The sequence below is a fragment of the Micropterus dolomieu genome, linkage group LG01 (genome assembly GCF_021292245.1).
Source record: "Micropterus dolomieu isolate WLL.071019.BEF.003 ecotype Adirondacks linkage group LG01, ASM2129224v1, whole genome shotgun sequence".
NCBI lineage: Eukaryota > Metazoa > Chordata > Actinopteri > Centrarchiformes > Centrarchidae > Micropterus > Micropterus dolomieu.
The window spans coordinates 28191251-28210068 of record NC_060150.1 but is presented as its reverse complement, the minus strand read 5'-3'; the positions used below and the strand labels follow the sequence as shown (position 1 = coordinate 28210068).

Here is an 18818-nt window from a genome sequence, read left to right as displayed (position 1 = left end):
AAGATGGCCAAATTTATGTGCCACAACCAAGGTTAATTAAAACTTTGTCCCAGTTACATTTTGCTGCTTGTTTGCTTACTTTTGCATTGAGAGAGTAAAGTTTATTTGTGTATTTTTACAAAAGTAAATGGTTCAGATTTGTGTATTCTAGTTTTATCTGTTTCTGTTTGTGTAATATAAAATACTGTATGCCTATATCACGTCTTTTTGGTTGCTCATGGCTAATGGCATGCCACTGCTACTGCACCACACGGCAACCTTGGTAGCCTAACGTTATTACATCACATGGCACCTCATAACTGCAAAGTCCAAGTGCCAGTCAGCTAGTTTGTTATTACTGACATTTTTTTTAAATATCACTCTCACAGGAGAGTGTTCCCACCTGCTTCAGGACATACATCAACATCCCTGTACCTAAAAAGTCTACAATGAAGTGCTTTGAGCTTACAAAGAACAACATCCCAGCCAGCCTTGACCCTCAACAGTTTGCATTCAGAACCAACAGATTCACAGATGATGTAATCTCCACTGCTCTGCACTCAGCACTCACACACCTTGAGAAAAACACCTACATCAGAACACTGTTTATGGATTTCAACTCAATCTCCCCCATGAAACTGACTGGCAAGCTTTGCACTCTGGGCTTTAGTACCATATTCTGCAACCGGTTATTGGACATAATATAGCAAAACATTTATTTAAATGGAAACAGTGGTACGTTGAACACCCTATTGTGTTATGCAAATGCAATACACTGCCTTTTTTTAATATGGTGGGATTTAAATATATGTTACTGCTGTTTGTGTAACACCTCTGACACACCCACCAAAGCGAGTGCACTCTTCAGTTTTTATCAGCTGTCAGTTAATGATTACATTCAGAGAACTTCCAGCAAAACTGTGTCGGTGAGAGACAAAGGGTTGTTCATGTGTGTGTTTGTATCTACATCTATTTATGTTCATGGCTGGTAGCATTCTCTTCAAGCAAGGCATCATCATTATAGACAAGTTACAGACAAAAATACATGGTCAGCTGACACAACAGACGAGTCAGCATGTCATAGGGTCACAGGGCAAGACTGAAAAACAAAATCTTTAAGACTGTAAGCTGTCTGCAGAGCTAATGGCTTAACAAGAAAATGAATGCCAACAAACTCACTGACCACAAGACTTTATCAACCAGCAATAGTAACAGCTATGCAGTAAAGTGGATTTTCAAAGGCCATGATACAGTCAGTGCTTTGGTAAAATTAAATTATTACATTTACATTAGAACTTGCACTTTTCCTTAGACTGCTTTGTTGATGTGATTAACTTTTTTTTTAACCCCATATTAAAGGGATATTTTTAGGAAGAAAAATGGTCATAGTTATAGTTACCTGGCAGAAATTCATCACAACATTTCTGGAAATGGGGTTTGTAAAACAAGAGCCGTCTTATCTACAAGTCCCGGATCGATCTCAGTTTCTTTTATATTTATTTGTTCTTAGCAAACGTTAATGTACATATAGAAGGCATTTGAGCTTAAAACAAGGCAGACAGGGGAGGACCAGTCCCACTAATACTGACATCCATGGGGTCCTGGCACTAGTGTTCATGAGAAACTGTTTAAAAGACAACAGAAGACCACAATAAGCCCCAGATATTATGTTGTACCTAGCCTTTTTAAATGTTTCATCCCAACCCTGGAGGGGATTGTGTCACGTCTGAGTTCTTCAATCTGATGCTTTTAATATTCTTTCCACAAGCTTTCTAAAGAATGTTGTTGATTGCATGGCATCAGATGTCCTGGCATTAGTCAATACCTCTCTTCTCTTTCCCCAAACACTGAAAACAGCAGTGATCAAACCTCTATTAAAAAAGAACAATTTAAACACCTCAATGATGCAGTATGTTAGGTCCATATCAAACCCCCCATTTCATTGAAAAAGCTGGTTTTCATCAACTCAGCACCTTCTTGGCACAAAACAATTGTTTTGATGTTCTTCAATTTGGAGTTAGACCACAACACAGCAAGACTGCTCTCATAAAGACTTAAAGGACATCTATTTAAGTACAGAGAATGGTAAAGTCTCTGTATTAGCACAGATTTACAAAGCTATAAAATCCAGATGGTTATAGACTGATACAGCGCATCGAACAAATCAATAATTGGATATGCTATAATTTTCTCCAATTAAATAAGGATAAAACTGAAACAATTATTTTTGGTGCCAAAAATATAATTATTGAATGCCAGTGCTCATCTTGATACCCTAATCTTTAAGACTTCAAACCTTGTCAGAAATCTACATTTCAAAACCCACATAAGCAGAATTACAAAATCAGCCTACTACCACCTTAAAAATATCCTGACCTGAAGGAGTCATGTCTCAACATGACTTAGAGAAACTTGATTATTAGACTTGATCATTGTAATTGTATCTTTACAGGTCTCTGTGAAGAATCAATCAGACAGCTGCAGCTTATTCAGGACGTTGCTGCCTGAGTCTTCACTAAAACGAAGAAATACCTTGTATTTCTAAGCAGTGGTACTTGTCAGAATCGACTTCCCTGCTGGCTGTTCCACAAGAGAAGGTTTTTGGTACGGCCCCCTGAATTATCCCATATTGGGGAAAAGAATTGGGCAAATCCCAGAAAACCATGCTGCTCACTCACTGTTAATTTCGGTCATGTGCTCAACTCCTACAGGAAAGGAGAGGTAGAGGGGAGAGGGAGCACCAGAGAGAGAGAGAGACAGAAATGGTGGGCCCCATGTAACATTAAGTTTGACTAAAGTAAAAATGTGTGTGACTATAGGGGATAGTAAATCTTCCACTTACCATTTCATGCATGGAATACCACAGGGATCAGTCCTCTGCTCTTTACTATTCTACATCTAAATGTTGCCTTTAGGTCAAGTACTTCAAAAGCATCATATCAGTTTACATTTGTCCAAAATTATTCTTAGAGCCTCCTTTGATTCCAATAACATAATGGAAGTAAGAAATCTACAGGTCTGTGTAAGAGAACTTAAAACTGGTCAAAACTTCTTTCAGTTAAACTACAATAAATCATAAGTTATGGCCCTTTTCCACAGCATGGTACCAGCTCGACTCGCATCCACTCTTCTCGCCTTTTGGTTTTCCATTATGGAAAACTTGTACCTGCTACCCGGTCCTTTTTTTTTTTCTTATCACGAGGTACTAAGCAAGCTGAGGTGATACCAAAAGGTTTACGTGAAAATACTGTAAACTACTGACTGGTCAGAGAGAATCGGTGTTACAATGTTCGTATGCTATTTCACCACTAAATCCACTATGTTAGGTCCATATCAAACCCCCCATTTCATTGAAAAAGCTGGTTTTCATCAACTCAGCACTAAATCCACTTCTGAGAAGTTTTGATATTGGCAGCTTTACAAAAGTTGATCGAAAATGCACTCGAACGTTTTTGGATTCTGATCCATTCTGATTAACAGAACATAATTTTCAAGTGAACTTTATTTGTAAGCCTTCAGCTTATACCATGAAATATAAAAGTATCTTTGAAAAGAAAGAATCAACAAAAGCAGCTTTTTTTTTCCTTAGTTCTTCTGTTTCTTTCACTTTGTTTCTCTTTTATCTCTTCAGTGTGTTCCTTTGAGCCCTCAGGAATACACTGAGTAATGCAACAAGGTCTATATTCCAAAATAATGATGGATTGATGGATTGACTAAATTTCACTGAGGGGATTAAACTTCTTTTTTGTTTTTCATTTGCAAAAAACAATAAATGAGCGTTCCTCAAACATGCCCAAATGAATCCACATGTGACCCGTGCATAAAAAAGGAGGATTACATAAGGCCAGGTGGTGGAACAGACAAATAAAAAATAGTGTTTGTTAAAGGTGTTAATGTGTAAGATATGGCCAGAATATTAGTTTAAAACATTAAAATGAACTAACATATATCAACAGAATGTGAATGGGAACGATCCAGAACGGCCGGTGTCGTGCCGAAAACATTGAAAATGTTTGGTAGGCCTATGTGTAATATCTTTGCTTATATTTGGAAAACGAGCTGTAGCCTAATTAACATGACTTACTGCCAACTTAGATATAAAATGAAGACAATTTTGCAATTATCCTTATGAATCTGCATTATTTTACTTGCTGTGTAGGCCTACCAACCAATCCACTCTTTTTTACCTGTTACAATACCTTTAAATGGCCAATACAACTCTTAAAATGCAGTATTTCACTTGCCAGAAAATGATTGAAGCCTTTTGTTATTGACTGAAAGGTTATTTCTGCCCTGAAATTAGTTGATTTCATTCAGAAGAGTTATATTTGACAGATTATAGCTCACCTAGTAATTTTTATCTCTTAAAATACCTTTAAATGGCCAATACAACCCAAAAAATGCAGTAGGCTATTTCACTTGCCAGAAAGTTATTGAAGAGACTTGGCAATACAGCTCCAGCAGACGGCAATCAGTTTTCGGCAAACGATCACTTATCGACACGACACCGGTCCATTTCAGGTCGAACGTCTGGTGTTCAAGAGTTTTTATTTTTTAGTTTCTTATGAACGGCCGGTCAGCTGCAGTGAACGCTGTATGTGTGTCTATCAGAATGGGCCAAACCAATATTTTCAATATTGAGGGGGGATACTGGCGGCCCCTTCCAATTTGAACTGATCCTCGTTTTTGCTCAACGGCGCCGATCAAATGAGTTTACTTTCCATCTAGGACGAGTTTAATCCTATAGTTTAATCTCAATACGTTTTGTTGAGGCTGAATTCAGCCAGAGTTGTGTGACAAGCACAACAGAGAAGGTAAATATGTTGAAAAGAAAGAAGGCGTAAAAAAGAAATGTGTGGTGCAGAAAAATTAAAAAAATATATAAGAGGCAGCTATATACGCCAAATTAACTGACCTCTTCCTTGGTGGAAAGTAGAAAGGTGCTGTGGTAATTCCTTAAGTTATCAAGGTGACTAAAGATCAGCAACAAAGCAATCTTTTCACAGCGCTCTTTAAATGTACAGTGCAGTGTTACAATTCGCCAGTCCTGATTGAAACGTGGCTGTGGAAATGACTTTAATTTCATCTGTTCTACTCTCTTACCTCTTACCATTCCTGTAAAATTCATGCAAAACACCTATTCAAGGAATATCCCAAGTAAATTGAATGCAGTTCTTGAACCATTTGGAGTAAAAGCATGGTTTTGGGCTTCTCTGAAAGATTACACTTTGAACCCAAAAGTCAGAATCACTGTAAGTGCTACTGGAAATGATTAATATAAGTTTAAACACAAAAAAAATGCGTTTCGTTTCTGCTTGAAAATGTTTGGTAACAAATGCATGTAGACAACTATAGCTGGGATTTACTATCTGCAAAACACTTTTGGGCCACAGCACAAAGCCTTACCTAGTCTAATTTATAATTTTATACCAATACCATGAAAAACGATTATTTTACACAGGGTTTTCTATAGATATGTCGTATCCGCCTTGGCGGCAAGGCTGCTGCTGCATCACGCCGTATTAGCGGTGGCTTGAAGCGGATGTGTTGTTTTGCTGGTAGATCATGAACTTCCTACTTAAAGCTGGATATCGTTATTTTCAGAATATTAGGCTCAGCCTACCGAAATGATAGGGGCTGGCTCTTCCTTACAGCGGCTGCTCTCCTTGCCCATACTGTAGGCTGTGGACGTGACATGTGAGCTCCTATTGGGTCGAAGTATTTGTCAGTGGAAAGGTCAAAGTTCAGCAGCCAATTTGAATACAAGATATCGCTTTTTTTTTTTTTTTTTTTTTTTTACATCCAAATCGTTATTACGGTTATAATGGCATACTAGCCACGTCTGCTGGCAAATAGAAACGATGCTGCAGCAGACCCTGGGGATATATTGATGGAATAATGTGTTTTGGACTAAATGTTTTTACTGGCTTGGATTGTCTGGACCTTTGACAACGTAACAAGAACATTTTGGTTGGAATATTGGTGGATTACAATGAGGCTTCATAGGTGAGTTGCATCAATTTTGATTGTACAGGTTAGTCTGAAAGAGGCGCTGATTTTACAACGCTGTGGTGATTGTATTTTGAAATGGTTTGCATTGGTGGAATCAAGAGGATTTTAGCTTCCAAACGGTGTATCATATGAGTTTGAACTTAACCTAGCAGTTGTGTGCACATACAAAAGCTGCCACCGGGACCTGACGGCCTGTGGACGGGCCGTTGGAATGTTAAGAGGTTGTTCCCATCTGTTGTTAATGGTACACTTGTTATTTGAGCAGAGGAAAGGAGGGAAAAAGATTACTGGAGAGGGGAATAAAGGACCAGAGGAGAAAATGTGAGGAGAGCAGACCCCCCCACCCCCCACCATGTTGAATTTATGGCTATCGCCTTGAATCTTAATGTCATATAAGTTACTTGACAGGAAGGAAGTAAGCCCTGAAGCACAGCAGTATGTTTTGGTGTACTACTGGGTAACAATGCCTCCCACCATCAATTACAGTTATATAAGGCTTTAATGTAGAGCTTAAGTTAAAGCCAAGCTGCTGCCTTAGAAATCTGATTTTCTTTACAAGCATGGAAAGTAAATATTATTTTTAGGTGATTATTATTATTAATATTAAGAGAGATCACCTGTACTTTACTCAATTGCTTAGGGAACAATTCAGGTCATATAGTATAGGCACCAAGGCACCTGAATACATTTAAACAATGTTAATATATAATAAAATTACATAGGGTGTGTATGAATTCCGACCAGGTCCAAAGATTAGAGACTGTAAGAAAAGTCAGAGAAAACCCTCTATGAACATATTAGATAGGCTACTGAAACTAGAGATAATGCTGTGAAATTTGAACGATAATCTTCCATTTTTTAAAACATATTATCAAAGTAGGCCTACACTTATTGTACACTATTATATCCAAACATAACCAGCTTTTCGAAAAAGCCACAACTGAAAAATTAAATGAAACAGTTTTATTCATTAGATATGTGCCTGTATACAATAAAACTCTAAAAGTACTGCGAGCGTCTCTATTACAAACAAGAACAAGAGCTAATACGAAATCAACACAAATATCAGCTCTAGTAGCCAATGTTTTTTATGTCAAAAATAAAAAGTAAATAAATACATTTCTGGGCGCAATTTTGGCGCACCCCCATGGGTTTCGCCCAGAGCGGCCCCCTATTGGAAACGCCCCACCTGAGTTATAGTCGGAGACGCGTGAGAAGCAGAGACAAAGAGCAAGACGTCAGAATAACAAGTTGCATTTACAACTGGCAACGCAAAACGCAGTTTTACCCCTCTGGACTCCACCCTGGCTTCAGAAGAGGGGCAGCTGGCCACAGTCAGGATGACGTTGGCAGTCTTTTTGTTGTGTTTTCTGCATTTGGCCATTGCTACTGCCGGACTCTTCACCCGCAACGATCTGCAAGCCGTCTGCAGCAATTTGTCAGTCAGCACGCCTCAAGCCCCTCAGGGGCCAGGTGAGTGCACGGGCCTCTCTGTTGTTATACTGTCCAGGCCGTTCCTACAGTTTTGTAGAGTTCATTAATCACTCACTGTTTTTGTCAGATAAAACTAACAATAGCCTTTTTACTATCAATAATGAAAACTAACTTAGACTAAACTGTAAAAAAAAACCCAAAAAACTATGAACTTACAATGGATTAGCCATGTACAATAATTATCGTTAAAAAATCATAGAAAAGCCTATGTTTAGGCTACATATTAAAAATATTAGTGATAGCCTATGCAATCCTTATTTATACTTCAAAATAGAGCAATGAGAATAATTCATAACACTGGAACACACCAACTCATTATTTTCACAGTCTAAAGCATTAAAACTATTTGACCTAGTTGAATTTCAAACAGCAGTAATTATGTTCAAGGCTAGGAACAATTTATTGCCTGGCAATATACAGAAAAGGTTTTCTGAAAGAGAGGGGGGCTACAACTTAAGGGGAAAGTCAAATTTTAAAACGACTGATTATAGCTTTATTATCTCTGTAGACTTATTTTTTTGTAGTTATTTCCTTAAATATGGTAGTAAGGGTATAAAGGGGTAAGAGTACATAAGTTTTACTTCTTCCTACCTCCTTTTTGCACATGTAAATAGAGGTTTTTAAGTACTGGAAAGTATGGAGTTTCACTTTGTTGTTCATTTGTTTTTTACCACTATTTTTTGTTTCGTTGATTATTTTTTAAATTTTATTTACATGTTCAAAATGAAGATATCAATCAAGCCTATAACATGGAACAATACATATTTCTATAAAAAGAAATTATAGGACTAAAATCATTTCCCATTATGCATACTAGGCTACTATAAACTTTAAAGTGCCATAATAAAGTTAGAATAGGTCTGTGATAACTATAGCTCTACGCTACATAAAATAGGTTTTAAAGAGGTGGTATTATGCTCATTTTCAGGTTCAAACTCTTATTTAGGGGTTGTACCAGAACAGGTTTACATGGTTTAATTAAAAAAAAACACCGTATTTTTCTCATGCTGCACATTGCTGCAGCTCCACGTTTCACCCTATGTGTTGTACGCTCCGCTCTTGAGCTACAGAGTGATGCATCTTACTTGTAGGCTACAAAATCTTTGTTGGGAGTTGCACATGAGAAAATCAAAGCCAATTTAGACTGCGCCCACAACCACACAACATCATTGTTCCACATCTTACCATAAACCACTACAAAAATCACCATATTCCAACTCATTTTTACATAAAAATTGGCCAAACAATTTGAAAGTTTGCTCAGTAGCTTTCACATCAGGTGTAAAATTAGCATTATAGTTATAACTTTAGCTGTGTTAGCCAACGTTTACAACAACTCCGCACTTGAACAGTCTGTGAAGTTACATTGCCGTGTTTATTTTAAATATAATTCACAACCAATAAAGCATACTTACAGGTTGTGATTGTGAATTTCCAGGCCCAAACAGAGTCGGAGTTGCATCGTTGTTTAGGACTAAACGTTGAACTGCTGCCAGTGTTTTGACGATCTATGCTACCTTGCTGAAAAATGCTACCATAGTGCAAATTGATAGACTCGACTCTTCTCGGCCCTGCTCTGTTTTCCATTGCAGGTAGTACCCAGAGATAGTACGTAGCTTGTCTTCATAGCGACACCACACACAACGGCCATGACGTAATGTTCAATGCGACACACACACCAGCGATTCACACAGCTTTCTCTTTTTTAAGTTAAAACGTTTCAACATTCCATCACTAAATCCACTGTGATGGAATTTCTGTAAAATATAAAACTTTCTGTTGCTGGTCTCTGTCCTTCTCGGCCTCTGTCTGGTGCACGCAATGATGATGCAGTGAATAGTGAATATTCTCTCTGACCAATCAGCAGTCTGTCCTGTTTTCACGTTACGTTTTAGTATCCCTCAGCTCGCTTGGAACCTCAACGGAGGTGAGGTGATACGAAAAAAAGTACCTGGAAGCAGGAACAACATTTCTACAATGGAAAACGAAACAAAGGCGAGTCGAGCCAAAGGGCCTCTGCTCAGACTAGCTTAGTTTGAGGGCGTGCCTGACCCCGCTAGCCGCTTGGCAAGCTTTATAACGCGTTTTCATTGTGACGTCACAAGTAAAGGAAGTGAAGGGCTGGACTACAAACGAGCTGTTTTCAAGCGGTTCAGAGCAGAGCTTTCTGTGGGAGATGGGAACTCCCTTTGGGCTGGACTTTGGGCTTTTTCACTTTGCAAACCTGTTACATGCACAAAAAAGATATATAACTCAATAAAGGAGAGGGGGAAAGCCAAAAAGCACAATACCACCTCTTTAATTTTGAATTGTCACCTTGCAAACAGATATAGGAACTGCTAATTTCGACACCATTGTTTATGTGATGCTACTGTAAGTGATTTGTCCAAATAAATTTTATTGCAAAACAGGAGTGCAAATTGAAATGGCTGCAGTTTTTAAAGGCTTTTTAAGGATCTCTCAAGAGATCACTAGATGAAATTAATCGATGCATGGATTTCAGTAGGAATTTGAAATTTGGGATACCTTCATGTGCTTTGTTGTCAAAACTGAAGTTGAGTTGATCTTGTCAAAACATAACCTAAAATCTCATATACGTTATTAATGTCAATGTCTCTGTGTCCTAGGGTTGAACTTGGAGTTATGTTGCAGGGCTCATTTGTAGGATTTCACACTGTGGTTATTATGAGACTATGGAGAAACTGTGTGCACTGTAGGACTATAATGAGAGACAATATTTGATTTGGTACAATGTGATGTGATAATATGAATTGTCACCCAGTGCAGTCTACATGTTTTATGTCTATGTGTGTCTTTCAGAATGCCTGCAAAGGCAGTAGCATAACATCTCACTATAAAGTAATATGTTGCTAAAAGTCATAATTATTCACGTGGAACTCTGTACTTACCTACACTTCATTTCCACATGCTTTAACGCTGCAGGGTCTGATTGAAGATCAACTCGTCTTTACAAAAAGTTGTAAGATGATATATAACATACACTTTGAGTTTGGATTCAAAACAGCATAGGCATGACTGGAATACTCTTGTAGGCATTCTTTGGGGGTCGTGGCGGAGCATCTAAAACTGTTAGACTGCTCTTATTCATCTAAAGAAAACTCTGCTTGAGTGGCACAGTGTAATCTGGAAGCGGGAGGCCCTCTGCTCCACATATTACAGTGGTCTACATATCAACTTAGGGACACATTTGGCCATTTAAAAAAACACATCTTTGAGCAAACCTGCTTACAATCCTACCTAGATTTGACCTTTCCTGCTAGCTAAACACATTTAAAATCCGGTTTTAATGTCTTGGTGTGGTGGTTAACCATTTAACTATTATTAATCCATCAAACATCAATGTTACTTTGCAGTAAATTACGATTCAATGGTGAAGTCAGACAATACGCAGCGATGCCTTCAGGCACCTTTGTTACCTTTCTTGAATTTGCAATCTATGGGAACATTCATTCTCTTCTCAGTCTAAGTAACCTATGGTAAATTGCCGCTTATCTGCAGAGATTGTTTAGTATTTGGGTTAACCTTTTATATAGAAGTTAGGTTGCTACAGCAGCTGTGTAGGCTATATAAGCTAATTTATTTAAATGATAAGATTAACAAACCAATCTTTTCAACATTTAACAATAGTTTGTCCTTTACTGTGTCACGCGACAACAGCTTGGTAATAAAGATGAGTTATTTGAAGTTTGAGTTTCAGAAAAGACAATGCATATGCATTACATTCCCAAAGTACTGTTTGCTGTAACCTACACTTGGACAGTACAGCAGACTATCTACCCAGAGCCTACTTAGAAGATGAGATGCTGCTGTGGTGTAGTAGCAGGAAGGCTACGTAGGGATTTCACTGAGGTCCTCTGGTGGACAGAGAAGGAGGTGACAGAAAGTTGGGGAAGCCTACCTTAAATGAATTGTTTTTGTTAACTTCTGAATACAAAAAAATAGATTATGACCTTGACATAATAATAGTGTGCCACTGTGCCTTAGTAGTAAGCAACTGCTGTGACCTAGGCCCAGTTTGTGCCTCTCATGTATTAAGATATTTCAAGCAGTGGTGGAAAGTACATTTTCTCAACTACTGTACTTAAGTACATTTTTGAGGTACTTGTACTTTACCTGAGTATTTCCATTTGATGCTGCTTTGTGCTTCTATTCCACTACTTTTCATTTTACTATACATTAAAAATGATAACTGGGTAAGATGCCCTGCCCCAACAGGTACAACATCAACAGAAGGGTGAGGGAGATGTCAGGGAAGCACGGCGCTAATATGGCAACATAAGTGAAAACACCTGTGTGGGAGGATTATGAGCATGCAGGGCCTTTAAGATTTTACATACAAGTGATACGATACCTTTATAAAGTATGATGCATTACTACTGATGAAACTAGCAAACATTATAATAAGTAGTTAGCATTTGCTCAGTCTTAACCAGCTGTAAAATGCTGCTTATAAGTAATTGCATTAGTAATACTAGTATGGACAATATTTTTAATAAACTGGGACTAATGGTAATGTGGATGTTCTGCAGCATTATTTCCTAAACAAATAGTCTTGGTGTTATTTCAACAGGACCTTTGAACCAAGGCAGAGTGAGACCACTGTTTGCAAGGAGAGGACAGTATGAACGACAAAGGATTAATGTGCCGGTAAGATGTGTGGTTTTTTTATTTCACTCCAGTTGAGCATAGAAGTCTTTTTTAACAGTAAGCATTTCTGCTTAACAGTACATTATCTACCTTGCTTTTGTCATATCTAGACACTGCACTTTAGAATGAATCAAAAGAACGTAAAAAGGTTCAGGTACAATTCGCACAAAAGACATCTGATACATCATAACAAAGTCTTGTGCACAAAAATCCCCAACTTCATTGTGTTGGTGTTTCAGCTCTGAGCCTTTTTAGACATCAAAATAAGAAGGATGGGGAATATTACTGTAACACTTTTAATGATCCAACATTCATCTACCATGTCTCCCAATTTCTGCTCTCTCCATCTTCCTTAAGTCCAAAGAGGTCCTGGTTCCTCCAAATGACCTTCGCCCTCCTTCTAACGTGGCACCCAAACCTGTGAAGCCAAACTGCTCTCAGTTTACACAAAGTTGTTTGCCCCAGTCTGGCTGCTGTGACCCATTTGCCTCATGCCACTGCCGCTTCTTCAACGCAATCTGCTTCTGCCGGATGACAAATTCTTTATACAAGAAGAAAACATAAAGAACACCAGAAAAACAAAACGGACGCACAAAAATAAACTCAAACACAAACAGAGATGCAGTCGCTCACGCTGCCTGAATTGTGTAATAGCCGTCTATGCATCATATGGACAAGACAATAGGCATCATCTCACAAAAGCAGCCTTTTAAGACAGTAAATGCACATTTAAAGGAGTTTAAATAACTTGTGAAAGGCAGCTGCTTGGAAAAACTATTCACCATATACTTAAGCTTAAATTCTCCATAAATGTGTTAATTCTTATTTGAATTCCTTTGAACCATACTTAATGTATATTATCAATATTTTTATTATCGTTGTTGTAGTTCTCATTTTTGATACTGCTGACAATGTTGCATTTCACCAATGTTTCAGCACCAGTGTCCTGTGACTATACATGTTTTATATTGTTTTGTGTTAGTAGTTAGTAATGTTATGTCCATAATTGTGTAAATTACAAGAGTGTCATCTGAGTAATTGAATCAATTTATTTTTAACTATGTTTTTCTTATGTTATTACTCTCTTGCAAATGTATTCATTCTATTTGGCCTCTTTAGTTTTCTTTAATGGGTCATCTTTGGTAAGCGTTTCTCCTGTTCTGACACGTTTACAACTAATTGTATAGCTGCTGGATTTAAAATGAACGATCGGTTGGTTGACTAAACTGCGCAACGTTTTATAATGTGCAGTGGACGAATAGAGTCTGCAGACACAGGACGCACACAGCAGCAGAACAACGTGTAGCGTTTAACAAGAGCAGCTCACACTGAGAGCTTCAGTGTACAAGCTGTTAGCAAGTCAGAGTGACAAACCAAAGCTAAAATTTAACTCACCCTGCGTTCACTAAAAGGTTATTTTCTTCAATCAAGTTTCCCTCAGCTCTCTCATAAAAACTAAAATACGACCAGACATCAGAGTGACTGAAAAATCTTCCGCCGTGTTGTCATTGACCCAAACAAACCCACGTTGCATACTGCGCATGCGCGCCTACTTCTGGGAGACTTTCGCTAACTGGTTGATGCTGGACAGTATTTGATTAGTTTATAACAGCGCGATAACCGAACCCAGTTATCGTGGTAATTAAAATGTGTACGGTAATAATAACCGTCGGGAATTTTGCCATGGTAAATCATTAAACAGGTAATCGTTTCATTCTTGGTGCTAAGAATGAACCCCAAAGTAAGGTAAAAAGCAACAACAGTTCCTGACAGTGAGATAACTGGCGTCATGAGGTTAGTGTGCCCGGCCTAGATAACGCATAGCCCTCTGTAAAACCACAATCTGTTGTTTATACGCCATAGATAAATATAGTCATACTATATAACCATAAATTTCAAACTATTAATTTATAAAAATACCATGTAGGCAACCCTCTTATAAAAGGCAGGAAGGGTCACCAGCTCTTATGTCAGAAGTGAAACTTTTAGTCAGTTGAAGGCAAAAATCATTGCAGCAGATACATGTAGTTTCGCATCTTTCACACTGTAAACCCAAATCTTTGTGTGCCACATAAGGCCTTTATTTTTTCAAGATGCCCATTGTTTTCCTTAAAGCATGGCAGCTCTAACTCCCTTTACAGCAGATTTAGTTTCTTTGCCTCTCAGTGTTGATGATGGGGTTTATGTCGTAAAACCAAGTAATGTCAGTAGCTTAGATACCTTTTATAATAAAATCCAATACAAAAACACAAGTTATGGCCTTAAAAAAATAAAGATAGGATCAACAGCTCTCTTATGATCAAAACTGAACATTATAACTTTCTCAAAGTATTTACTGCATGGCTGTTATGTTGGAGTGCATTGAAGGGGGGGAAGAATTAATTTGTGTGTGTGTGTGTGTGTGTGTGTGCGCGTGTGTGTATACGGGATGAATGTTGACTTGTAGCGCAAAGCACCTTGAGTGGTTGGAAGACTAGAAAGGTGCTATAGAAGTACAGTCCATTTACCATTTGTATGTGTGGTTTTCTCCTCAAGTCCAACTTACAATCCAACGAAGACAAAGGAAACAAGCAGAGCTAAATAACCAAGAGGGAGGTGACAAGATGAGGCACAGGTGAAGGAAATGAGGGGAGAATTAACACTGACAGGAAGTAAAACAAGACCAAGACACCAGGGAGAGAACAACTAGCCTTACAAGATTAAACCAGAAGTAAAGTGCACACGAATGCACAAGGACAACTTTAACTGACAAAGAGAAAACATTGAACAAACACAGAGACAGGAACACAGAACAAGCAGTAATTAAACAGAGACATACAAGGGAGGGGAAATCTACATAATCCTGGGAATGCAATATAACAAAACAAAAATCATTATACAACAACCCAAAACTACAACAATGTCTACTACAAAGCTTATATTATGATGGATATTATTTATCTACCTGGAGTCAGTGATGTGGAAGGTGCCTTTTATCATGGCATGAAATGCTTGTTTTAATAATATAAGATAAGATAAGATATGATAAGATAAGAAAACCTTTATTTGTCCCAGAGTGGGTAAATTGCGGTTTGCAACAGCAAAGACAAGAGCAGAGATAGATAAGTGTACAAGTAGCATAAACAAGTGTCAAACAAAGAAGTACCGTTCTTACAGTAAATAGAAACAAAGTTACTGTACATTAAATAAGACTATTATTGTATTATACAATAATTACACATGAATTAGTAAAATTGCACTTGTGAAAATTGCACAAATGAAAATTATGCACAGATGTAATAATGGCACATGGGATATATTGCACAGAGTCAACAGTGGTCATTGTATAGTCTGACGGCCGCTGGAAGAAAAGATCTGTGGAATCTCCCCTTCACACAGCGGGGGTGGAGCAGCCTGTCACAGAAACTGCTCTCCAGGGCTGACAGGGTGTAGTGCAGGGGGTGCGACTCATGGTCCAGCATAGCTGTCAGTTTAGCCAGGACCCTTCTGTCTCGCACCTCCCTCACTGAGTCCAGAGGACAGCCCAGGACAGAGCTAGATTTCTTGATCACCTTGTCCAACTTTTTTCTGTCCCTCTCAGTGATGCTGCTGCTCCAGCAGACCACAGCGTAGAGGATGGCTGACGCCACCACAGAGTCATAAAAAGTCTTTAGGAGGGGCCCGGTCACTCCAAAGGACCTCAGTCTCCTCAGGAAGCTCCTCTTGTACAGAGCATCTGTGTTGTGAGTCCAGACCAGTTTGTTGTTCAGGTGAACACCCAGGTACTTATAAGTGTCCACTCTCTCAATGACCATTCCCTGGATGTTCACCGGAGGGGGGAGGGCAGACTGCCGTCTGTGAAAATCGACAACCATCTCTTTGGTCTTCCCCGCGTTGATCAGGAGGTGATTTCGCTGACACCAGTCCACAAAGTTCTGTGTCAGTCCTCTGTACTCTGCGTCGTCATCATCAATGATGAGGCCGACAATGGCAGAGTCGTCAGAGAACTTCTGCAGAACACAGCTGTCCGTGTTGTGTCTGAAGTCTGCCGTGTAGAGGGTGAAGAGGAAGGGGGCCTGGACAGTTCCCAGGGGGGCACAAGGACTACACATGATACGGTCAGACACACCGTCACGTACTCTCACAAACTGTGGCCGGTTCGTGAGATAGTTCAGGACCCACTGTGACAGCAGGTGGTCCACACCAGTCCTCTCCAGCTTGTCCCTCAGAAGCGTCGGCTGGATGGTGTTAAAAGCACTTGAGAAATCAAAAAACATGATTCTCACAGTGTTGCCAGGCTTCTCCAGGTGGGCGAGGGCACGATGCTGCAGGAAGATGACAGCGTCCTCCACTTCGATGTTGGGCCTGTAGGCAAACTGCAGTGGGTCCATGGAGGGGCCCACTGTAGAGCGGAGGTGTTGCAGGACCAGTCTCTCCAGCGTCTTTATCAGGTGTGATGTAAGAGCCACCGGCCTGTAGCTGTTGGGGTCTTTAGGGTGCAGTGTTTTTGGCACCGGTACCACACAGGAGGTCTTCCACAGCTGTTGTACCACTCCCAGCTTCAGGCTCAGGTTGAAGATCCTCTCCATCTGGACCTGCTGCTTTTCTTGCCTTGATCTTCCTTAGCGCCTGTCTCACCTGTACTGCTGTGAAGGACAGGGTCGGCAGGGGGGCTCAGTGCTGGGGGTGAGAAGAAGTCCGTCTGGGAATGGGGTGGGTGAGAGGTGAGGTGAGCCGGAGGTGTGAAAGGCTGAGGAAGTGCATTGTCCTGGTGGTGTGGAGGTGGGGTGCAGCTGCGTGGGGGGAGGGGTGGTTGATTGATCAAACCTGTTGAAGTGATGGTTCAGATCATTCAGCCACTTAAGGTCCCCCTCGGCCTGTGTGGGGGGTGCTTTAAAACTTCAAGCTTCTCTTCAAGCTGCTCCACACCCCCCTAATGTCTCTCTGTTCCAGCTGTCTGTTTAGCTTCCTCTTAAAGCGGGCCTTTCCCTCTCTGATCTTCCTCCTCAGCCTCGATTCACCTTCTTTTCCTGAACCTGACTGGGAGCAGACTTAAGGAGTCATATAGAGTTAGTCATATAATTTTTAGAATATGTACAAAGTATGAAAAAGTGCATTTGACCCCGGGAAATATATTAGTGTGGACATGCTGTGACAAATGAGAAAAGCCATCTCTTTCAATCTAATATTTTCCACATGTTTTATACTTAATGGTATTGAATTGTGAAGTTAAACGTGTCCCATTGGAGACAGCTGGGAAATGTCTGGAGAACAGATGCTTGACAATGAACTTGTATTCTGAGAAGTCCCCAGCCACAGACTGAAATACTGCATCACTGATTTCAAACAGATGCATATTCTGACTTTATGTTCTTTTGAGGTATATTTTGTATAGGTAAACTTTGGAGACTACTAAGATAAATAAAATATGTTATTTTTTGACATGTGAGTTACTTTTTCTGTATATAGAGCAGGTTTTTGGTTCAATGTAAGGCATGACGCTACTGCAATGGTGTGTTCATTCAAACACTGGTGCATTATCCTGCTGGAAGTAGCCATCAGAAGATGGATACACTGTGGTCACAAAGGGATTGACATGGTAAGCAACAATACTCAAATAGGCTGTCGCATTTAAACGATGCTCAATTGGTACTAAGAGGCCTAAAGTGTGCGCCAAGAAAATATCAACCCCGCTTCAAGGTTTGGCGTGTTGTGTGTTCAGCATAACTTGGTTGTAACAAGTGGTAATTTGAGTTACTGTTGCCTTTCTGTCATGTCAAACCTGTCTGTCCAGTCTCCTCTGACCTCTGACATCAACAAGGCATTTTTGTCCACACAACTGCAGCTCACTGGATGTTTTCTCTTTTTCAGACCATTCTCTGTAAACAGATGGTTGTGCATGAAAATCCCAGTAGATTAGCAGTTTCTGAAATATTCAGACCAGCCCGTCTGGCACTAACAACCATGTCACGTTCAAAGTCACTTAAATCCCCTTTCTTCCCCATTCTGATGCTCGGTTTGAATTTCAGTAAGTTGTCTTGACCACGTCTACATGCCTAAATGCATTGAGTTGTTGCCATGTGATTGGCTGATTAGCTATTTGTGTTGGCCGGTGAGTGTATATCGTGTATATACACTGAACAAAATTATAAATGCAACACTTTTGTTTTTGCCCCCATTCATCATGAGCTGAACTCAAAGATCTAAGACTTTCTCTATGTAAACAAAAGGCCTATTTCTCTCAAATATTGTTCACAAATCTGTCTGAATGGGGGCAAAAACTTAAGTGTTGCGTTTGTAATTTTGTTCAGTGTATACATATACATATATATATATATATATATATATATATACATATATATATATATATATATATATACAGTGGGGGAAATAAGTATTTGACCCCTTGCTGATTTTGCAGGTTTGCCCACTTACAAAGAATGCAACGATCTATAATTTTAATCATATGTACATTCTAACAGTGAAAGACAGAATCCCAAAGAAAATTCCAGAAAATCACATCATATGAATTTATAAAAATTGATAACCATCTGATGAGGAAAAACAAGTATTTGACCCCCTACCAAACAGCAAGTATTCTGGCTCCTACAAGCCAGTTAGTCTTTCTTTAAGACACAGCCCCAATCCCAACCAATTATCTACATCAAATACACCTGCCTCACCTC

The 18818-nt window shown here is 39.3% G+C and overlaps 1 protein-coding gene and 1 long non-coding RNA gene across 2 annotated transcripts; one reads left to right on the top strand and one right to left on the bottom strand.

Moving 5' to 3' along the window:
* The first annotated feature begins 7221 nt into the window (after positions 1–7221).
* On the top strand, positions 7222–13229 carry LOC123979439 (agouti-signaling protein-like). Its single transcript, XM_046063361.1, has 3 exons — positions 7222–7464; positions 12077–12153; positions 12511–13229. The coding sequence occupies exons 1-3, from the start codon at positions 7332–7334 to the stop codon at positions 12715–12717; spliced, it is 417 nt and encodes a 138-aa protein (XP_045919317.1). The 5' UTR covers positions 7222–7331; the 3' UTR covers positions 12718–13229.
* LOC123979453 lies at positions 12149–13598 on the bottom strand. Its single transcript, XR_006827228.1, has 2 exons — positions 13549–13598; positions 12149–12694 (listed from the first exon to the last, which is right to left on the bottom strand). It is a non-coding gene; the product is annotated as an uncharacterized LOC123979453 (long non-coding RNA).
* Between the last annotated feature and the right edge of the window lie 5220 nt (positions 13599–18818).